The sequence below is a fragment of the Nelusetta ayraudi genome, unplaced genomic scaffold, assembly GCF_046127955.1.
Source record: "Nelusetta ayraudi isolate G7.1 ecotype Tasmania unplaced genomic scaffold, CSIRO-AGI_Nayr_v1 ptg000058l, whole genome shotgun sequence".
Lineage (NCBI taxonomy): Eukaryota > Metazoa > Chordata > Actinopteri > Tetraodontiformes > Monacanthidae > Nelusetta > Nelusetta ayraudi.
The window spans coordinates 1,204,836-1,228,742 of NW_027466108.1; the positions used below are offsets into that span (position 1 = coordinate 1,204,836).

At 44.9% G+C, this 23,907-nt stretch overlaps 1 protein-coding gene across 2 annotated transcripts in view; it reads left to right on the top strand.

Annotated features, from left to right (window-relative positions):
• The first annotated feature begins 4,527 nt into the window (after window positions 1–4,527).
• Window positions 4,528–23,907, top strand: part of adgra2 (adhesion G protein-coupled receptor A2) — a 40,891-nt gene continuing 21,511 nt past the window's right edge. The window contains exons 1-3 of one of the 2 annotated variants that reach the window (XM_076038945.1): window positions 4,535–4,621; window positions 5,337–5,668; window positions 22,990–23,061. In XM_076038945.1, the coding sequence (XP_075895060.1) occupies window positions 5,361–5,668; window positions 22,990–23,061 (380 nt within the window). In that variant the 5' untranslated portion in view covers window positions 4,535–4,621; window positions 5,337–5,360. Of the gene's footprint in view, window positions 5,669–22,989; window positions 23,062–23,907 lie in introns of both variants that reach the window. The other variant, XM_076038944.1, reaches the window with a different exon arrangement.

The window sequence follows — 23,907 nt, forward strand, 5'->3', positions numbered from 1 at the left end:
CTCAGTGATGACTGTTGATAATTTGTCTATGAGCCAACATCTTTACTTTTGGAATACTGTATTCGGCATCAAGGCGTTAGTAGACATTAGACATTAGTAGTGTCTACACAGTTGGTTGTATAAATGTTATGAAAGTGAAGCGCTTGAAATAACAAACGTGTATTGTAGCTGACATTTTATAAAGGGAGATGGTAAAACGAGGAATAAGATGAAGAGTTTGACTTTGGTTCTTCATCCTGTAAGTCTTTCTGTTTCCAGGCACCTGATTCAGTGATCTGCTGGTTGTTACAATGATGCAGACATGATCATTAGAATCAAGTGGGTATGATGCCTATAATTTAAGTGTGTGCCAAAAGCCTAAGGACTCTCGCATTCAAGACGTATAGTCATGAGGTCTCAAAATTACACACATGCCCATTTACCTTTGCCCCACGCAGAGAAGCAGGAAGAGACGTTTGCAAACCAATTTTAAGAAATCCATGGTACAGTGAGACTTCAGTCAATTCTGTAATTATTTTATTTTATTTTACTTACTAACACTCTAGAGTCTAGACGTCAAGGTTGGAATATATTTTCTAAATAACTGATACCACTTCTTTTGTCAAATCCATATTCAGTTAGTAATAGATATAGAAAAGCAGATAGAAAAGTGGACAGCTTTATGCATTATTCCCACAAGCAGAAACTGTGTGGTTTTTCTTAAATATTTATTCAGTAAGTTATTTTTTGCGACATTTTTATTGTTGTAGCACATTTTCCACAAAATGTAAGTGTAGCTCTGGACAACACCAGGAGGAATTCTAGATGTAAAGGCAGCTGATGTCTTGCCACTAACCAAAGTACTTTCGTGTCTTTTGTCACATTTTTGACATTTTTTTTATTTTTAATCTTTTGATTAAACAAAATGCTTTGTTTAAAGTGCTTTCAATAATAACTTCGCCCAGAATAGTTTCTAAATAAGGGAGAATGTATAACTAAGATGTGGTATTCGCTAAGTTTTAAAAAAGATATCTCAGCTTTTTACAGTTTATGATCAAGAAACACTCTTTATAATACCTTTACTAGTAACAAACGTAATACATTTATATAGATATGCAAACATGTATTTATTCTTTAGGGTTAAGTCAAAGGCAAGTGGACTGTCTTTTTTTTTTTTAGGTTGTTTTTGTTTTTGGTATCTCAAAGATTTTCGCCTCCAAGGCTACTTGGATGAGCGGTGAAACATCCTCGAGATACCAAAACCCAGTCCAGTTGCCTTCAAATTTATCTTCAAGACTGTGATGACCTGACCTAGATGAGTGTTAACCTTCACAGACAAATGTATTAATATTTATATAAATAAATTCAACATAACATTTTGAGAAAATGCTGACCAGAGTGCGCAAAAACATTAATTGCATTGTCAAGGATTTTTTTTTTTTTTTTTTTTTTTAAATTCATAACTCTTCTTGAAATAAAAATGTGTCTCAAATAAATAATTTCCAGTGATATATCCTCTCACTTAAGGACGCTGTTGCCAGCCACGTTATGGCAACATAAGGTTAATGTTGACTACAAACACACTTGCAGCTTGTGGACGCGACACCGAATGGATTATGAAGTAGTGACAACTCCTCCAAGACAGGTTAGACAAGCAGTGAGCAAGCGTGTGTCTCCCTTAAACCTGGTAAGACATGCAGCAGAATATTCTGTGTTGCTATCGGTTAAAACTGAAAGCTCAAACATTGTAAAAAGATATTTTTATTTCCAAATTCCAGAATTACATAATAGTGGGAGACGGTAAATACATATCGTTAGCCTAATAGCATAGTCATATTTGAACGTTTTCGGAAAAAACAAGTAAAACATTTGATGTGACTTAGACAATTATGCTATTAGGCTAACGATATATATTTCACTTCACGATGAACACCACACGAGGGCAGCACCATCACAAAATATCTTTTCACAATTCAGCAAAACGTCATCACGAAGAAAAAGAAAAACTTGAACAAACGTCATGTGTTTTCCTCTGGGAATATTATTAAAATACTTCACATTGATCCATCCAGTTTGGAATTGGTTGATTCGATTGATTTGGTTTGCTAGCACAACCATGAAGCGCAGGTTCAACAGGTCAGACAATGGCGCTATTGTTGTCATGTTATCAACAATACGTCTGCAGTTTGAAAGAGGTATGAACTGCTTTGTCACTGTAGTTTTTGCCATTTGATAACGCTGCAAACTAAAGGCAGCATTTTTAAGGTCGCTGTAACCCCGCCCCTTGTTTTTTTCCTACTGATGGAAGAACAGACCACTGCTCTTTGCTGCCATCATACCACTAGATGTCAGTGACTCCTCATGAAAGACTGAGTGAAAGCATCTCCTCGTCTCTCTATCTTTTAACAGGGTCATTCATCTCAGCAGTCACTTTGGTGCTTCACACTTAGGATTGCACTGACAATCTTTTGTGTTCAGGCTGTTTTTTGTTGTTGTTGTTAAGCGCAAACATTAGATCACCCAGGCAGCTTTGCTACTGTTACACTGACATCTAAAAAAAAATATATAATAATAAAAAAATAAAAATAATAATAAAAAAAAGGCCTGTATGATTTCCACCAAAGCTCCTCCCTCTCACATTATTCTCAGCTCTACTTTCCAAGCGTCAGAGTCTCTCGATGTCCCCACCTTTCCTCTTGTACATTCTCCCCTTTCTCAACACCCCACCTGGAATGGAGTCCAGATGTGGAATGGGGAGAAGTACAGATCGCTTGCTGAGACTCTGAGGAACTGAGGGGGCCTGTGGGATGTGTGGAGAGAGAGAAATCGCTGGAACGACATTAAAGTTTGTCTGGATGCCATTAAGCGCAATTTGATGTAATGTGCAGTTTGGGACGTGACATTTTAAATGGAATCTGCACTTTCCAGATGAGAGAGATTTGGGCCGTGTGGAGTTTGAGGGAGTGTTGCGCTTGAAGCCCTATTTAACAGCTTGAATAAACAGCCCTCTGTTTGGTCGCTGAGCAGACTCCTGCTCCTACACTCCTTGTGCTTTCTTTCAATAATCACGCTGGCTTTCTGCAGCCGCGTACTATATCATATGCAACAATAACAAACCTGAGGTCCTCGGTGTGTGTCAGAGCACAGTGCGCCATTATGCTGCCGAGCACGCTTGCACGACCAAGGTTCTTGTACTTTGGAATGAGCTGCGAGTGCATGTCAAGATCAATTGCAGAAGTTCCTCTTCAAAAGCGTATATATATATATATATATATATATATATACATATATTTTTTTTTTTTAAATACAGATTCAAATCTCAGTGGTCCACATCCTCCCCACAACTCTCACATATCAAAAAAACATTTCAAAATCTGTCAGAGATCTGTGGTGGTTTCAGGGCTTTATTTATTTCATTTATTTGAATTTTCCAGACAAAGAAACCATTTTTTTTTTTTTTTTTAAAGCCTAGTTAAAGTTCAGTATCTGCTCTGTTCTTGGATGGGAAGGATGAGGAAATCCTGTTCAACAAGAAATTGCATATCTTATCAAAATTCAGTAAAATCTTTTGGAAAATGTGCTTCGTCGGAGAAACTGTTTTTAAAAAAATTGTATCTTTAAACTAGCAACAATTTGTAACGTGCAGCCACATAACATATAACTTACATGGCACATACAGTTTTCTTTATTTTTTTTAGTATTTGCCATTTTAGTGGTGAGCTGTGTAAATGTTAACCTGTCAACAAGTAGTGAACTTGTGTACATTTCATAGAAATCGTTACAGTGGCCATCCACTCTCTCATCTCTAACCCTTCAACAGAGAACCAGCCTGTCACAGTGTTTCATAACTGTTGCCAGTGACCTTGAGCTGTAATCATAAGAGATAACGATGACGATGAATGATTCTTTTCTCAGGAACGAAAAGAAATCTGCGCCGACTCTCAGTCTATTCATAAGTCCTCACACTGGGTGCAGTTTTTCCCCTGATCGAATGCTGTGCACTGCTAATAATACACAATCCACAGGAGACCTTCCGCGTTCATTCATAACTTTAATGTGCCGTACAGTTGGATCGAGGCAGCACGTTGAAACCAAGACCTTCCTGCTTGAAGGCTGGGGGTTGCAAACAGCTGAAAACAGAATTTAGAAGACAGTTTAGATTTTTAATTTTAGGGAAAAAATACAAAACTTGATGCTTTGCCTTTTTTGACAGCATTGCATTGTGTATTGTGTCCCTATAAAGAAAATGAAAAAAAAAAAAAAAGAAGAAGAAAAAAAAAGAAGAAATCTATTCAGGCCATAATGAAGGTCCACTGCAACGTTTGCATTTCTAAAAATAGTTTCAACTTTTGATTTTAGATTTACTGTATTGTCACTTCAAAATTTGTCACAATTCAAATTCTGAGAGGGAAACGACCCCAAGTAATACTGTTTTTTTTTTTCTTTCTTTCTTTCTTTTTCTTTGTCCATCTAATGTTGCATGTCAGTGTCATCGTGCCGTCTGCTGGAGGCGTGTGTGTGAGTGAAGAGAGTGGAAGCCCCTCTGCCTCCGCGCGCCTGTCTGGCTGGCTGGATGCGCTAGGACCGGGGAGACCCAGGGCGCAGACGCAGACGGAGCTGGCGCACTTGGGGGAGCTGCGAAGTAAGTTTGACTGTGGCTGAGGCAAGCGGGCGAAACCGCTAGAATTGAGGAGTTACTGCGGGATTCGAGCAGGACCAGCGCACGTCTTTTCCCACCAGGAGCCTATTTTCTCCTTCTCTGTCTTCCCGCTTGGACTGATCGGAGGCTGGCTGGGGAGAAGTTTCTTTTCCTTTTTCAAGGACAACTCCGGGGTTGATCGCACGCAAAGGGGGACGTTTGAGAAGCAGCAAAACTTAAGCCTCCCCTCTCCGCCCCCCCACCCCTCAAAAAAGTTTGAGAATATACTTTTTCCCCTCCTCGCTTCCTTTGAGTGCGAGACTTCCACGATGTGATTCTCACCATCCGCGTCAACTTTTGGACGCGTGAGATTGCGGTTTTGCGGACACTCCCCACAGTGATGTAAAACCCCTCTAGGTAATTGATAGTACCGCTAACTTTTGCGAGAGAGGATCGCGCGTCTGGCTCGGAGCTGCTGGACACGTTTCGGATGGACTCGGCACACCCCTTCTTCCCCCCAGAAGGAGCCGCGCGTCCCGGCCATGATGACATAGCGGGACGCACGGGAATATTTCCGAAATGACCGGATGATGCGCGTTTGAGAGGAAGGCTCGCCAAGCTGACCATTCATTCAAGAGTCGAGAGATACTTTTTTTTTTTTTTTTTTTTTTTTTGTTTCCTCTCCCTCCTTCCCTCCCTCCCTCTACCCCAACTTCAGGAAGCTCCATGGTGGAGATATGGGATGACTGGAGGCGGCGGTGCAGCTGAGGTGAGATCCAGCCGAAGGACAATGTTTGCGCCCGGCGTTGGCATCCCTCTGCTGCCGGGGCGCCTGGTACTGATGCTGCTGCTCCTGCTGTCCGAGGCCGGGCCAGTCATCTCCGGGGCTTGTCCCGGCCTGCTCGCCTCCACCGGCGGCTGCAGCTGCGCCGACGAGCGGTCCAAGGCGCACAGCGGAGCCCAGGCCCTGGGCAGAAGGGTGACCTGCAGCAAAGAGGAGCTGACGGAGCCCCCGGACGGCAGCCTGCTCCCCAACAGGACCGTCACCCTGTGAGTTTTTTTTTTTGCAGCTTGACTCTGTATGAGGTCAAATGTGCAACCAGACCGCCGAGTACTGGCAACACAGGCCATGACTCACCTTTAAAAACAAATAAATTAAACAAATTAAGATTTATTGACAGTTATCCAGTCTGGGGATGGAAAGTTTTTTTTGTGCACGGGATACGCGACAGCAGGATTTCTGCTGATAGTTTACGGAAAGGTTCTCAGTGAAAGTGAAGCGTTCAGGCCACGGCGACGCACCCATGACTCCAAACCCATGACCTCGGGTTTTACTGTACTGACGACTTGCGGTAATAAGGCTTATTAGGTCAGAAGGGTTGCATCTTGATCCTGTGCACTGGTGGACTGAGTGTCATCCCCTCTGTTACACATTAAGGAGATCAGTGAGAGGGCAGGCGCGCCGCAGTCAGCATCTGGCCCTGCCTCCTCTGACACGGCTCTGTCACTCTGAATTTGAGCCAGCCGGCTAAGAGCTCGATTTTCTCCGTAACACATGGCCCCTATGATTGCAAAGAAGAAAATATGAATCTTTTATGTTCAGGGGGAAAGTTGTGGAGGGGGGAAAAGAAAGAAGGAGAAAAGTTGGAACTGTAAAGCAGTTATTTCTGCGCTGGGTTTGAATACTGTTGATTATGGAGTTTCGTGCGGTGCATTTGGACAGGACTTGAAAGGACCGCCTCCTTTGCCAAAAACAATATTTAATGATGGATCGACCGTGCCTCTGTCACGAACATATTTGTTTGCTGGTGTTCACTGCTGTTTTAAAGCAACACATGCTTCCCAACCGCTTAGTCACACTCGCTGTTCCTGTAGCGTGTTCCTGTCTTCCTGTCTGCATGCTAGCTGCACATGGGTACGAGGGAGGGGGGGGAAAAAAACATGTTGAACCGCCCTGCTGCACTGAGAATATGGGGTAAAGTCAGGGGATTGAGCCCCAGGAGAGCAAAAAGCAGCCAGCAGTCCATTTATAGGGTCTTATCCTTCCTTCCTTAATAAAGGGGCAGAATAAACATCTGGAGAACACATTGCTGGAAAGCAAGGAAAGGGGGAAAGAGGCTTGGCTGGCAGCGGAGGTGGAGGAGGAGGAGGTGATTGAGGATAATCCTGCATTTCAACATCCACTAATTTTGCCCCAGTTGTTTTTATTTGGATGTCTCGCCGTTGAGGACATCTGCGGCAGTCAGTCTCAGTGTGAAAAGAAAAAAAATAGCACTTCCCACAATCTGCAGACCAGCGACGCCTCGCGTCTGGAAATCTCATCTTGGCGAACGTTCGGCCCCGGGTTCCCGCGGCCGCTCGCGCTCGCGGCCGTCGCTCGCGGCATTAGGTCCAGATGTGCAACGTGAGAAGTTTGTGTTGATATTCGTGTTATTCCTGACATTCCACGGCCCGCTCGGCAGACAGTATTCCAGATGCAGCGGGGGGGCGGAGGGGGCAGCTTTCCCTCTCGCCCTGCGTCACCCTCGTCACCCTCCCCGCTCCGGGAACGCTCCTCCGCCCTCGGTGCTGAGCAGGCCGGGCCGGGCCGGGCCTGGCTGCGGCTGCAGGACACCGGGCAGCGTGGGGCTTCCGGGTCTGGCTGCTACGTTTTTTAATGCACAACAGCTGGCCCCTGTGAACATTCCAGCCCTGGCCCCTCGGCCTCATGGGAAATCCCAACAGGGATTTGTTTATTAAAACTATTAGTTGGCTGTTTGTTTTTCCTGCCAGCCGCAGAGGAGCAACCGGTGGCCTCGGTATTATCACAACCCCCCCCCCCCCCGCCCCCCGCCGATGGCATTACTTTCTCTGAACATTTTCTATAACCTCTCGTTTCTACTTATTTATACCTCACACTATACTTGCAATATTTACCAGTGTGCGCGACTCCCCCGTTCCCTCCTTCCACCTTTTTATTTCAACTCCACCTTCCTTCCTCCCCCCCGCCTCTATCGTGGGTTCATCCACACGCAGTAACTCTCAACCTAAATATTTAGTCGTCCTGGTAGGAAACTGCCATGTCCAAACTCCTTCCAGATGTGAGCCTGCGCAGGCCTGCGCTTGGGCCTAATTATGCGCGGCTGTGAAGGGGCCTGTTCTCCGGGAGAGAAGGAGGAGGATGAGGAGTAGGAGGAGGAGGAGGAGGAGGAGGAAGGGTCAACCCGGGGGAGGGAGGGAAAGGGGGGTGTCCATATGAGTGTGACAGCAGAACGCGGCGTCGTCGTGACAGAAAAAAAAAAAAGTGTGTTAATCGCGGGCCTCGGGAAAAAAATGGCGAAGACGGCGAGATGAAGAAGTGGGAGCCGCGAGAGGGAAACAAAGAAAGAAAGTATAGGCGAGGAGTCGAGCAGGAGGATGGAAGAGGGAAGGAGCAGCTTGGCAGGCGGTTCAGAGGGATGTGCCCCCGGAGACTGAAACCTCCCCGGCCCCCGACTAACAGATTTTTGACACCGGGGTGAGAGAGGAGGAAGGAGGGAGGGAGGAAGAGGAGGAGGAGCTCCGCAGCTCCGTCTCGTCTGTTTTTTCCGCGTTGAAAATAGGGGGAACTTTTCGGCGAGGACAGAAATCTGTGAATGAACTCGCATTAATTACGTGGGTGTGCAGCGCGCCGAGAGCAGCAGTAAGTCACTGGTGGCAGCTGTGTTTTGCTTTGGCGTCCTTAATGGACAGCAGGCAGCGGAGGGAATGTGCAGTGGCAGCGTGTGTGCGGACGCGCCGGGGGTCTCATTCGCCGGCCTTGAAAAAGGATGGGCACGGGCGTGAAGGGTTGGCAGAAGTGGGTCCGGGGGGTGCGGGTGGGGTCAACATGCCATACCTGCCTTCTCACTGGCGACCCCCTACACACACCCTCCCCATATCCAAGACAGCTGCACGCAAGGCAGTTGCTCCCTGCATTGTTGCACCCGGGGCCTTGCGATGTCGGGATAAAAATATTCCGACGCGAGCGTTCACAGGGTCCCGTCGGAAAGCAGCGGCGCTCGGCAGCACTTTGGGTTTATATTTGGAAAGGTGCCGAACAACGAGCTCAGTTGAAGCCACTTATCTGCCGGCTGTATCGACTCCTGTTTGAATGGGACCAGTGATAGGAGAGTCGCGTCTGCTGATACGCAGATAGCAGTCAGTTGGTCTGCGCACCGCCCCGCCGCCCCTCCCCCCATCCTCCTCTAACCTTCATTACTTAGTTCTTACAATTATGTGTCCTCTCTCAAACTACCCTCCTACATCCTCTTCCAACCCACTTCCATTTGTGTGTTTCTGCTGGAGGGTCAACCACATTAAGTGCCATCCCAGGCCAATTACCCCATGCTGGAAGTGGCTTATGAAACCCTCCCACAGCGAGCCTGCACCAAGGCGAGCGCACAATAGTTATTATAGTTGTGTTGATGTGAAATAAACACACTCAGCCGCGCTCTGTATCACTGCCCGGACAAATTGTAGCTCGTTGTCGGACAGATGTTTTTACAACTCGCAGGTTCCATTCGCTCCATTATCGGTTAATCTCTCCGTGGTCTAGGAAAGAGCAAATGAGCGTGTAAGTAAATGTAGCTGGTGTTGCAATAAAGATTTAGGCATTATGGAATTTAGTGATCCAAAACTGTTATTTGGAAAATTGTTTTGGCTTTTGCAAGAGAGAAAAGTCCCTTGAGAGGAAGTTCCCTTTTTTTCCTTTTTCTTTTTTCACTCTATTTGATGGTGGTTTTTCACCACAAGTATGTATCCAGTATGAGACAATTCAGTATTATTATGTAAAATTCCCCATTAAAAAGAACTAAAAGAACAATAACAAACAACTTATCTGGTCTTCTTAACTTTCCAGAAATCAGGTTTGGCACCTCTAATCAGCTCTTGGAGATATCAAGAGGGCAAAAGACCTGGTGGCCGATGCCCTGTATTACCACCAGACTTTATTAACTAATGGTTCAACAAAACATCAGTTTTTGCCATGGGAATATTGGATGAAAAGTAAAGGCAGTCCTGGCTCCAAACTTGCCTTCATACAGACAAATCGAGTGTAAACTATATCCTCCTCTGTTAGCCACAGTTAGCTGGTAGCGCAATAACAGGCTGACCGTGTTGAAGGATTGCACCGCGGGTAAAAGATCATGCTGCGTGCAGCGTAATCAGAGTCAAAATGGAAATTTGGCCCTGAATAATATGGTAAACTTGTTGGTTAGTCAAGTAATTAAACGGAAATTGTTACGCGAAGTGACGATGACACCACGATATGATAAACAGGCAGATAAACACGGCTGCTCTTCACGCTATCATTTCCTGCACGCTACAACTTCAGGATCTTCTCTCACAAATACACACGGTCGCACACACACAAGCACGCACGGCAGGCCTACTTTTATGTAGCTGCGGCACCTCCGAATTAAAACAGTGTAAACAGAGAGTTGTGGTGTGCGGATGTTATGAAGCGGTGTGGGAATTTGGGGGAATTGCTCCGTTTGTTGTGTAACAAACACCAGCGCGAGTGAATCTCAATGCAGCCAGACCCGAGGCAGACGTGCTAACAAATGAGGTAATAGTTTACAGTTTAATGCTCGTTGCACTTCGTCACATTTGCCGACTTCCTTCCGCACTCTCCGTACGGCAGCAGATGTTTGCGCGATGTTTTTTTGTCATGTTTTTCAAGAAATTGCTCATCAATGAATCTCCAGATAATTTTTTTTTTTGTGGGCTTTTGTTTCCTTAGTTACTTTTCTTGAGTGGTCTTATTTACATGCACAGTGTACTTCATTTGTGGTTAATGTCAGATATAGGAATATTCCCGTTTCCGTGTATATGAGCGTATTTTCATTCAGCCCAGGATGTCATCTAGTGGTGGTAAAAGCAACATGACGCTGATTCATTCAGTTTCTTTCCAGCAAAAACTGACGTCTCATTCATAAGAGCGAGCTCTTATTTTGCAGTTTTCTTTTCGGTGCTTCCAGAGCTGTTTGATGAAAACACGAGCTCTGCTCCTCATCCTTGACAGTGAAAAAGTAGAACATGGAGAAATGGCAAGGAGAGGTGTAAGACTGTTGGTATGTATTGCAGATTCAGACACCGCAAGCCATTTTCCTAATCCAGTGCTGGCTTTACACTGGAATATTGATATTGCTGTAAATAAGATCACTGTTTGGTTCTTATTCCTGCTCTGCAGGTTGATGGATCTAAGCTAACGTTCTGTTATTGTGAGTGGTATTGATGTTCTCCAGCTGTATATCTATATCAACAAAACATATTAGTCAGAAGAGTAAATATATCTTATATATACAGTGCTGAACAGTAATAGACTGAGCTTCTTGTTCATGCTGATTTCATTGTTTCGCTTGCTTTGCTTGCAGCTTGTTTGCTAAAGCACTATCAGCCTCTTGTGATAAATAAGTCTCTCAGGTGAAGAAGAGACATTTTTGGTTGAGGATTCATGCAAGGCTATTCCACTGGAGTCTGATATGGATCCCACAATAGTTATCATATGCACCTAAAGGCCTTACTCTGATGTGTTCATCTTTATGTGAGTGCAAACCAGCTTTACCCTCTTACATGCTGAACAGAGGCTTTCATGTCATATTATTTTTACTCTCACATTTTCCCCGCACTGGCGACATAGTACAAGTGAAGGCATGAACCACACGTTTGTTTCTCCTCGCTTGGGTCCTGTGTGCGGATCTTAACCGCTAAGGGCTGCAGATGTGTCGGCCTGTCCAGCGAGTCAGTCTGTTTGGAGGAGGGAGTGTGTGTGGGTGAAGCACCCCGAGCAGCCCTCTTATCAGCAGGGAGGATTCCAATAGCAGGGAGAGCGCCGGACCCCAGGCATTCCTGCAGCGACAGGGTTTATTTATGCAGGGAAAGGTGTTGAGAGAGGGCGGGTGGGGTGGAGCAGGGTGCTGTGAGGGGGAGCGGGCCCTCCCCTGCACACGCTAGGTGGGGCAGTGGTCGGCGATATATCAAAAAGGCCCGATGCTGGATACTTATGCTTACTTATGCTGGACTGCGGCACCTGCCAGCGCCAACACAAGGCCCCTTTCTGCCCCTCTCGCACATCAAGGTAGCGCGAGCGCAGCGGGACACCTCGACACCGCCTCCTCTCCCGCGCGCTAGCTGCCTGCCAGTCTGGGTGATGAATGTGTATTTCACTTATCGCCTCAGTGTTTGTGGACTAAATGGCTGCCATATTTCAAACCCCAGCAAAATCAGAACAATGTGTTGTCATTGTAATCTCAAACTCCCGAGGGGCTTTTTTTTTTTTTCCTTTTTTTTGGTTTGGTTTGGTTTTAGTTTTTCCTTTCACGCTGCTCTCGTCTTATCTTACTCCAAAAACGCCTCACTTTGACTTTTCCTTGCCAGCGCTAACTTCCCTCTCCCTGTGCCTGACCACAGCAGCCCCAAAGTTCCTGCTCGGGGTCGACGACAACTGGATGCAGACGGAGATAATGGGTGTCTATAGTGGGAATGCCTGTGGTTTCAGTGTGTGCGCGTGTGTGTGTTTGTGTGTGTGTGTGTGTGTGTGTGTGTGTGCGTGCGCGCGCACGTGCTCTCTTTAGGTCAAGCAGATTTTTTTTCTCACAGCAGCACTGACAGCCATCAAATCAACCAACTGTATCACACATACAGTATCTATCAGTGGTACAGAGTTTCCATTGCAACAGCTGTGGATACGATTGTATCTGTCTCGGAGTTAAGTATCTATAGCTGGCAGATGATCGTAGCAGTATAATCAATTGGCGTGCTCGCTCTTTCCTTTTCGTGAGAGGTACTTTGCCAGAGTATTCTTGATTTAGGTATGAAAAAGAAGAGAAAGATGAGTGATTTGTGTTACTTTCTTTCCTAAATGTATAGTGGAAAAAAAAAAAATTAGCGTAGCTTCCGTGTTATAGCTTAGTTATAATAATCGGTGTTGTGTCCACTGACTTTGTTCCATCGTAAAAACATAATTTTTCTTTTATCAAAAGAAAAATATCAGCCATTAACAGCAACATGACTTCACTTTAATCATTCAGAACCATTTCAGTATCGAGTGAACCCCCCCCTTTTTTTTTGACTCTTTTTTTTTTTTTTTTTAAGCAATTTTTCATTGCTGTTCCTTTATGCTCCCTCCGTTCACAGGCCCGATCAAAGGGACGGAGCCGCTTGTGAAACAAAGCAATAAAGCGGTGATGGAGTGCACCACTGTTCCAAGATACAGCTTGAATGCGTATTCATTCAACTGGAGTAAATCACCACAACTTTTTTTTTCATACCTAGCAGATTATTGTTCAATAATTTCTGGTGCGGCAGCCAGTTAGGACTGCGGTGAGGTGAACGCTGTGATTTTTCTGCTGCACTTGTTTTGGGTCATTTCTCCTTGTTTGGTGGTTAATCGCAATCAGGGGAGAGAGAGAGCGAGAGAGAGCGAGAGAGCGGAGGGGGGGGGGCCGACAAAACAAAAGCCGCGAACCTGGATGCATCCAACGACTTGGTGAGAGGATATGGGGCAGAACAATTTGAGCCCGAGCACTCTTTACTCTAGGGCAGAAAACAGAGGCTGCTTATTAGACAGAACAATGAGACAATGCTCGCCAGACATACGCCGCATTCCACTCGCTGTCTCAAAAGGCTAAATTCTCCAAATTGCCTCATTAAAAGTGTGAAAACGCTTTAGTCGGTGATTAAACGGACGACTGTCCTGCCGCCCCGCGACCATAAACTGTCTGGTGCGTCTGGACTTGTGTTTGACTCCAAACATTGTTGTGATTTATCTCAGCTTTCACAGGCAGGGCGGAGATCTCAACTAACGCTTACCGGTTATTAATATTGACAACAGTTATAACGGTTTGCTTGTTTAATCTTTCCAGTCTCTGGCTGTCCGGCTTTTTGAAACTTTGTATAGACGGCAGGAGGAGCACTTCAGGGACAGTTCCTGTTGAAAATGTCGATGAATTGTCTAATAAGGCCGACTCAAAGTGGGGGTTCTTCCTCGGTGGATGTGTGTGCGCGAGTCTGTTTTCCTGTGCACACATTTGCGGGTTGGGCGTGCACGGCCGCAGCTCTCAAAATAGGATTCAGTCGTCCCCTCTCTAATTAGAGGCATTTCAAAAACCCAGATTTTAATTTTAGACCGGTAGCTTTGGGGCTGCTTGCGAGCGCGCGCACACACACACACACACACACACACACACACTTTCCGTATAAATAAATCTGATAGGTCACACAAGTGCGTGTCTAAATCTGCACACAAACACACACACACACACACACACACACACATACACACACGTACACACACATGCAGCCACAAACCACACAGCCTGCCCAGCCTGGTAACCGAGCACAATGCAGAGCGCTCCGTAATAAGTGGTTACACATATCAGATGCAGGAGCTCGCTGCTCCCCAGATCCAGCCTCACGCCAGGAAAGCACGATAATAACGGCCAGATCGTCCGCACGCTGCAAATCATCCCCGGCCGTTTGTTTGTCACTCCGCTGTTCTGGATCCAGTCGGGGGTGCGGGGTGGGGTTGGGGTTGGCGGGGGTCTGTCCCACGTCCTCGTGCGACTTGCCTCCGACCTCGCCCGCTCTTTTCTCAAGGACAACTGAATTACTCGGTCGAAAAAAAAAATAAAAATGATTGCACGCAAAATATTTTGCATGCAATTATGGAGGCTATTATGGAGGCTATTATGGATTACATGGAGGCTCCTTCACATCCATGACAGCCTGGCGGGCGGGGATGGGGGGGGGGGGGGGGTGGGCTCGGACTCTCAGCTGCGACCCCCGGCTGGTGGGGTCGGCCCACAATGGGCACATTCACGGCCCTACGTGCATCTCTCTCCCACTAAAGTGCCTGTTGCGCTCGGGGGCATTTAGTCTCTCTGGTGCACTCGGCAGCGGCGGTGGCGGTGGCGGCGGTGGCGGCGCGGCTCCGTCAGAAGACGGGCTCGGGGTGCAAAGGGGCTCCCGGGACGCTCTCTGTCTTTTTACGAAGAAAGGGTTAAGCTATTTGGACGGACCCCCGGCGCTGAACAGTCTGGAGGCCTCTCATATAGTACTTATTGTAACAAAGATGACACGGCCACCCCCCCGAGTCTGAGATCTCTCTGCTCACACACCCTTTCAGTCCTCCTCCGTCCTTCCCTCCCTCCCTCCCTCCTCCTCCTTCAGCAGGCAGACGCAAATAGCAACTGTCAGTGTGTGTACACACCGGTCCTGTTGTATGTACGTTACACAATCATATAAAAATCACAGCATAATCAAACACCATATTCATTACACAGGCACGCCGGTGGGAAAGTTTGACAGTTTGATTTTATTCCCCGTCCCCACAGCCTACACGTATCCCCCCTCAAATGACAGTTTGCTTTCCCCCGAACTATAAACACACCGAAAGGCCACAATTAGCAAGGGGCTAACCTGTAATTCTGCAAGTGCAAGAAATGCCAGTATCCGGAGCTTTTTCCATTATTGAAAACATTCTGGTGTTTCAGGAACTATGCATGTGCCATTTATTTTGTTCTGTTTTAGTCACAAACCTGATATAATACTATTTTGACTTCTGGAGCTTTTTATTGACATACTGACAGTAAGAATCATGCAAGTGTGTGTGTGCTGGATGCGCTCGTCCTTAGGCTAATCGTGATACAAAAGCATGAGAAACGATTAACAGTAAAATCAGTGCAAATGAATTTTCACAGGACTCTGTCACCTCAGTGTAGATGCACCTTATACTGCAAGGATCATTTGAAAGTCCAACATTACACCCACTCTTAGATTTTTAATTTTTAATCCCAGAATGCAGTGAAGGAGCAGTGAATATTGAATACCAAAATCTAAAACATTTGATTCTAGCTTCATATTAACCCTGATGCATTGTTGTAGATTCCACAAGTTTTATGAGGGGAAAACAGAAGCCGAGCAGATGCAACATGGTCTCAGAGGAGGATATTGTGCTAGGGAGTTAAACCGGCCCGAAGTTAAAAAAAAAGAATGATAAGAAAAAGCTTGTCATGCCAATAGAAAGAATGTCAAATGCAACAACTCGAACCTCTAACCTCTATAAAAATGTATACAGTTATAGAACTTTACGATGATTCTTTGCATTTCACTCACAGAAACAATGCAACCTTAAGTGACGTCGGTGGGTCTGTAAAGATTAGACAAATACGTTAGGGAGGAAACCTTCTAACCCCGAGGTAATTCATCGCATCTTAGTATTAGTCCAGTATCAATCAGGGTGTCATGAATTAGGGGAGGACAGAAAAAGATGTGAGCGCTGAGCTTGGTCAGGCCAGATTGTGACAAATGCATTCAATACTTTTAAAACCATTAGAATGATAAAAAGGGCTTTGATTTTGGACGACACCCACAGCTGCATAAAAAGAAGAAGGCTGACTTGAGCAGCGTGTTCGTGTGTTGCTGTGATTACACTGTCTATCATCAGAACTCCCATTTCTGCACTTTCCCACTGTGGTTTTTAGAAAGTGTCCAGGAAAAGCACAGAGGAGACACGCAGTCACCTCCTGGCTCCTCCCAGTCCAGATTGTGTTCATATGCGCCTCCTTTGATGACTTAAGTACTGTGTCTTGTGTGAGTATTGACCATTTCCAGGAAAGGTGAATTTTTGACATGAGGCTTTTGACAGATTTGATAACAGAAAAGCTTTTTTTTTTTTAAATAAAAAATCATTACATATACAAGCACTTTCGTAGTTTTCTCATGGATAAATGTTTGCAACATGCAGAGAAGCGGAGCTGCAAATTCCTCCTTCACCGCCTTCTGCCCGCACGTAAACGTCTCCTGAAGTGTTCTCCAAATAAGTGAAAAAGCCGGGGACATTATCCACTCCATTGTGCTGCGCTTGAGCTCTTTTCTTAGACATACAAAGTAAACACAAGAAAAAAAGTTGGAGCGCGATGACGCAAATGTGCTCAGGCTGAGGACGTTAAGTGAAATGCGAGCGCAGGAAGACTGTTAGTGTGCCCTAAAAAAAAAAAAACCCACATGTTTAAAAAAAGGCCATGAATTTTTTAATCTGTCATCTAACGCACACACATATACAAACGCAGGGTATTCTCGGATTCCTCTGTTCCACTGAGTCCAGCATCTTGATGAAGCCAAACATGAAGCCGAACACGTTGTTGTTGTCGCAAAAGCTTCCAGGCTCCGACTCGTACGTGTCTTTAATCCATCGGATTCGGTTCAGCCGCAATATTTGGTTGACCCTCTGTGTCGACTCTCATTACCCTGAGGGCTGCGTGTGCGATGTGTGCGAGAAGACAAATTTGGCGGTCTCCACGTAGCTCTGCCCTGCGCGCTGCCAATTTGGGAGGCACAACATTGGCAGGCGGAGAGAGAAAAAAGGAGCGAAGAGAAAACATGGAGTAAATAATAATAATAATAAAAAAAACTTGGTCTTGCCCTAAGTGTTTGTGGCACACTCTTAAAGTGCACAAAGAGTGCAGTTCTGTTGGTGCAAAAGCAGATAATTGTGTTGCTTTTAGTGGAATTTAATCAAAGAAAATTCCCTTCGGGTTCATTTGTTTTTTTTTTCTCTGTGGGATCTCAACTTAAGTGCTGCTGTGACACAAAAACAGCGTGTGCACGATGAGGACTAATTAAAGTGGGTTTAATTCAATAATGACCTTCTGTCTCGTTGAAAATCACTCTCATTATCTGGCTCCTGTCGGTCTCTGAATTAGAGCTGGATTTATGGCACGTTACCAATCTCTTTCAAGGGTTCTTGTCTTTCGCCCTACGTGTGGTCCTCCAGGGCGAGAGACTGATCCCCAGTTAAAGCATGTTTACACACTGGCCTGCCTGCCTTGTTTTGACTCTCATCATTGAGGCCAACCTGCGTCTCTTTTGTCTCCTTTGGTTCGAGGTTAACATCAATTCTCGCTGTGAAACGGGCTCCGCCGGTGTCTCATTTAACACTGGTTCTGCTGCTGGTGCTGAAGAAATGGGCTGGCAGTTTAAAGTGGACATCCAAGGATTAGGAACGATCTTTAAATCGCTACAGGTTGAACAATATGATCGAATGAATCTCATTTTCTGCCTCGGAGCAAATTTTGATTGTAAAGTGAAGTCTGACGTCTCTCCTCAATACACTTTTAAGATTTTGAAAAGTCAGTAATTGCAGAAATATGAACAACCTATAGCGCAATGAGGAAGAAGAGAATGAGGCATTGCAGGAGAAGGAGGAAAGATTGATTGCAGGTGTGGAAGTAGGTGTCGTAAGCCCCACTTACTTGTGCACATTAGACTGCCGCAGTGAGAGTCAGGAGAAGGAGAAGGAAGTAAATCGGCGAACAAATAAGATGTTTAGGGTGTGCTGTCACGCTCCTGTGTTTCTCCCAAAGGCCTAGTGGGTTCTGGAAATCAACCAACAAAAGCGAGTGAGCGGCACAACACATTCTGAGCTGCTGAACAGTTTCACATTCAGTTTAGGTTCACGGTGCACTGCTAATGGAGTAGGAATCACAGCAGTGGGGCCGTCACTCTGTGAATATGATAACATATCAAACATTTTAGTCATATATGTATATTTTCATTTAAACTAAATGTATCATTATTTTACTACATCCTTTATTGTCAATGTATTATTATTAGTAGTAATCGTAGTAGTAGTAGTAGTAGTAGTAGTAGCAGTAGTAATCATCATCATCATACAAAATATTCTATATTTTGGTCATCATGTGTTTTTACTTGTGACCCTTTCATTGTAAAATATTTTTAGGTATAAATCAGCAAAGCAGTGTAAAATATTAAATCATCATTATAGTTCATGTGGTTCAGTAAATTTGCCAGTTACCAGACCAAAAATTAATATGTATTTACAAAAAATAAAAAACAAAAATCTGGAAAGAGCAGGATATCAGGATACTGCTGGTGCTCATACTTCATCTGCCTTTTATTTCTTTGCTCAGTATTTTTGAGATTTATCCTCCTCATTTGCCAGGGAGCGAAGCAGCGTGTGGTCTGTGTCTACTGTAGCTTTGTCGACCCTGTTTAACCTCTCCACTCTGAGTGCACCGCACAAGAGAAGCTCTGATGTCTGGGCTTCTGTTTGACCCGACTCCTTTGATTTGACCTCCTGCTTTTTGATCCTGATGTAAATGAATTAGATGAACTGGGTGGCTGGGACCCTGCAGCCTGACATGTGGCCCTCGGTGGATTTAATTATCCCCTTTAATGTCTCTGAGGCCTTTTTGTGATCTGAAAGGGTTAAGTGAATGACAGATACCATCCATAGCCTGGATCGAGTTATCACACGGCCGCGCCGTGTACCATGCAGTTTGCTCCTCCTGGGAGCGGATTGGTCCAATCTGTTCTGTCACTTGCAGCGGAGAAGCGAAAACCCGGTGAAGTCTGGGGAACCAGTGGCAGCGGAGATTTAAAGGCCTTGCGTAATGTTGCTATTGCTCATCGTCTGCTTGTAAATCTTTGCAGGCGTCTGTGCAACATGCGATGAGGAGATGCACTCTTGTTTGCCTCAACTGTCACCTGCCTCCGGACGCTGCTCCGTCTGTCTGTTCGCTGTCCAGGAAGTGCTCTCTCAACAACCCCTGACCTCTGCAACCGGGTTCTGAATAAACATCTAATTGACTGGGTTTCCTGTTTAGCCTGATGGGAGCGATGACTATTTCTGTCTGTTTACACGCCTCGGCCTCTCTCTCTTTCCCGAAGCTGCACTTTATGTATTGTTTACTAAAGAACAATGTCCTACAACTGTGATCCAAACATCGGGCTTTGGGGATTATACAGTAGTGGCCAGCGCAGCCCTCCTGCGTTCCTGGAAATCTTTTGTTGTCTGTGGGAAGACTTCACTTAACTCATTTCTCCTCGATTTGTGCCTCTTTTTGTATTTTTGAAAGTCGGTGGAGGCCCAGAGGGGCATTTTGTGTGTTGAAATGTCTTAGCGTGAGCCAAATGAAGGCTATTTTGATAGGACTGCAAACATTCATGCACAGAACACGCAATTAAACACACCTGGATACTGTTAAAGGCTGTGTCATGCAGTAAAATGCACTGAGAACACCGCATGTGTACAACAACAACAACAACAAGAGCAATGACCCGACAATCATAACAACTACCAGTCAATGCCCTTTGACTCTTGGCACCGCCCCCCCCCCCCCCCTCCCCCCACTCCCTCCCGCATAGTAAGCTTAGTCATAGAGGAACTATTTGTATCCAAACTGCCTGTGTTGAATTAAGTGGCTTGCTCCTTTTGCCAGATGTGACTTTCTCCTCTACTATCTGTGTTGAATTATTCAGGCAGTTCCGGATCTTCTGCAGCTTTCATCTGCGGCCTGCATCCAGTTAGAGGACAGATACTGAACCCAGAGTCAAGGGAGAGACCTTAACTTTTAGGAGTCACAGGTTCAAATTCGGGCCATAAACATGACACACTTTCGGCCCCCGAAGCCAGAAATGAAGCTTCGGTCCGCAGTGCCAGTTTGAAAGGCTTGAGGCTTCGGATGAAGCGCTTAGGATGGGAGTTTCTCTTGATGGAGCAGATTCTCACAGGTAATCCCAGTGTGAGGTAAACACAAAGGATTTAAAATTAAGCCCCGTTCGCAGGGGATTAGTATTATCTGGGCACCTCATGTAATTTAGAAATAACCCCTCTGTGTCTGCGCTCCGTGTGCCGCATTTGCACGGGATAAGCGAAACCTGTCATTTTGCTCTAACACTGATATTACCACTGGATATGATATCAAGACTTAGCGAGTCATCCGCGGACACAGACTTTAAAATCAAGTCGTATGGGGCGCAGTCCAAGATGGATCAGACAGAATGGGCAAGACTACCACAACATGTGATTTAGCTTTAGCTACTAGAACCTACGCAATACTGTTGGGCATGTTGACATTTGCATAGTGAATAAAAATCTTCCTTCCCACACGCTGCTATGCAGGTGGTGCATCTTCCCCTCTTTTGAAGGTTACCAGCTTGCTCTCTCTGCATATGTATATGTACTAGAGTGTAATCCTGAATCCAAATTGCTGTCAAGACCTTCCAAGGCAGCCTCCATTGTTCTTTTTGACTGTTACAAAGGCACGTAGGAAACCCAAACCAAGTCACCAAGATGATTGAACTAGTTTTAGCACAGTACCGCTGGATTGGGCAACATTTTTACTCTAAAAACTACAGATGTTACTGATTTGTGGGGGATTTAAGATCACAGACAATCGCTACAATTTCTATCAATTACTTGCGTCCCACTAGAGTCCTAGTCTGAGCAGTAATTTAAGAGTCAAAGGGCTCTTTTACTGCATTATCAATTAAATTTGACCATGTTTGACTAAGGTTTTTGAAGCTGAAGAACATCCAACAAGCCTTAAATGTCTTAATTATTAAAGTAATCCTGATGCTGTAGCGTTTATATAGAGTTATACAGCTGAGGAGCTCACTCCCACCAAAGCTAAATGCTCAAATCTGGCCATTAGCTGAGTTGGAGGGGGCGCAGAGCTGAAGGCCATGTTTTTACTTATGTGGCAGGAAACAGGGGGGTGACTGCTGCTGCTGCTGCTGCTGCTGCTGCTCCTGAATCTGCAAAAAACTGTTCACAGCTCACTCCCACTGCTCCCCTCTCTCAATCAAGAACACACTTCATGTTGCAAACAGCCCATTAAGTGCCATGCGGTCAGGGCGAAGACGATGGGAAACTGAAGGGCGTGTTAATGATGTTGAGCAGTCACCAGAGCTCCCACGAGAGGACGTAGGTAGTAGTAAATAGGATCTTTTTAAGCGTTGGTTGAAAATCAAAAATTCCACACTGATTTCAAGACCAAGTGCGCCAAAGCCCCTTCAACTTTCTTACCTCAACCTTTCTCCTTTCAGCGTCCAACAATACACATGTGTTTTTGGAGTTTGTTTTGGAGCTATATTAGAGAAGTAGAACATTTTGTCAGCAGTGGAAGGTTTTTAAAACACTAGTGCACCCTTTCTAAATGCCAATTAACCTGACATGCCAGATGGAACTTTTCCTTTTGCTTTTATATTTATTTGATCCATTCATCCACTCCCGAACCCAATAGAAAGCGTTTGGAGAGGGGAGGCAAACCTTTTAAGGTGATTAGATGACCTTCCGCATTCAAGACTTCTGGTTAGCCAGGAGGTTGCATGTCATAGCTTCCTATTGGTGGAAGGAGTGACATAGGGTAACACTGGCCGCATGTCACCGCAGTGTTTAACTAAATTCTTTCCGAAGCTTGTTGGAAGTAAAGTAGAAACACGTTGTCCACCAGACGAACCTCAACCAACGAATCGTCTTAATTTTTCTGTCAATGTGAAGATGCCACCCAGCTCTGAAAACACTGCTATTGTCTCATGTTCTCCACAAAGTTTGGTTCGTAGGTGCTTCCTGTGTTACTTTGTAGTCTTCTTGGGGTAGCAAAAAGCTGTTGCTTGCTGCAACTACAAAATACAAGTTACAACTACAAATAGATTGTTTAGCCATGGTTATGTGAAGACCAATGGAGATCTTTTTCAATTGGATTTGTGAGAAGTTCCAGTATGTCAACCTGGACAACTCATCATCAACTTGGTCCACTGTTGGGCATTGTTCGGTCATGTGAGGAGTCACTCTAGCTAATTCTTTTGAAAGTTATATGAGTTTTGCTGGCTATGCTCTCTGGAAGCAAACAGGAAACTGAACAGTCAGGGAGCTGTAGTAGGATTTGAGACATTAGCAGTAAAGGTCTCTTCATAGTACACAGTACTGTATAGTATAGTTGCCAACGTGCAACATAATCTTGAAATGTGAAATTAGTATACTAAAAGAACTAGAATGCATTCACCGTTTCTGTCAAGGCAGACACCTGAGTACAAATGCAACAGTGTGTAGCTCCCTCAAGGTCTAATCCTTCTATGTCTGTCTTTGATGTAATTCTGAGTAAAAAGTTATTTTTGCTAAACACCATTTCCTATGATCTCCTGCAGACTGAGCAATCACTTCCAGTATGTCCCCTGCCACTCTCCCCCCTGGTCTGATAAGAACCCCATAAGCAAAGTGATTTGCCTGTAGGGAAAGTGCTAATTACAATGGCATGCACCCTCGTCTGTTTGATGTGGAGAGACATCCTTTTGATGTTACAATATATGCCAAATGATTGCCGAGATTACAGTTTCCATCCTAATCTTGATGTTCCTTTCCGTCTTTAGCATTAATTGAGACCATCTTAAACTAATTCTCTGGTCGGGCTATGGTGCCAAGCAGTTGTCCCACTTGGCACTCGTCCTCTACTTCTGACTATTTTGCTGTTTGTCCAACTTGATCTCTTTCTGGTCAGGTTAGAGACCAAAAACCAAAGCCATTTGATGCACAGTGATGACTAACAGTGCTTTTTCTTTCTTTGCAGAATACTGAGCCACAACAAAATCCGCATTCTGAGAAACGGATCCTTCATTGGACTTAACTCTTTGGAGAAACTGTGAGTAGCCTATTGTTTATCTAGGAAACATAACTTCTGCGGATTTTCTGCAGTCATATTCATCGTTGACGTGAGATTTATCTTTTATAAACACGCGAGAGCGGTTATGTTTGCTCGCCTCGTGGACTGTGGAGACCAATACAGACAGGGTGTCTGCGAGATTGGATCGCAGCGTCTCTGTGCACGTCCATCCAGTGATGGGCTTCCTTCCAGCAGGGAGGATGATGCACTCAGACTGGCTATCGGAGAGTTTAATTATGATGAAAAGTTCACATAATTGTGCTCCAGTCTGTTATTATTAGGTAAGTCCCGCTGTTCTGGACAAGATAAGAAGCGTGTGTTGGCAGCTTTGCCTGTGTTTTGCAGAAAAGCGGGGCCTCCTTAGTAGCATTCTGGTCTCAACTGCCAGAATGTGTTTTGGAATGAATAAAAGCCAGTTACTGTTTGGGAAGGAAAAAAAACCCGCAATCCAGCAACATAAACTGGAGAAAAGAGGAAAATTAAGTAACTCACAACATCTAGTGGTTGTAAAATTTCTGAGATGGATACTTGGTGTTGTTCTTTTGAAATTTTACCAACCAATGGAAAATAAGTTCATATTTCATTGTGGATAAATCAGTCAACCTCATCTACTCGTCCTTAAACAATGTTCATATTTTTGTGTATTTTTGTGTTTTTTTGTTTTGTTTTGTTTTGTTTTTGAGATATCTCACCAACCCAGGAATAGAATGCAGCAAGTTATGACGAAGTTCTCATTTAAAAACTGACCTGTGGATGATATCCACCAATTGGCCACCTGGTCACCTTCAGATTGTAATGTTTGATTTCATCTTTTAAACTTCAATG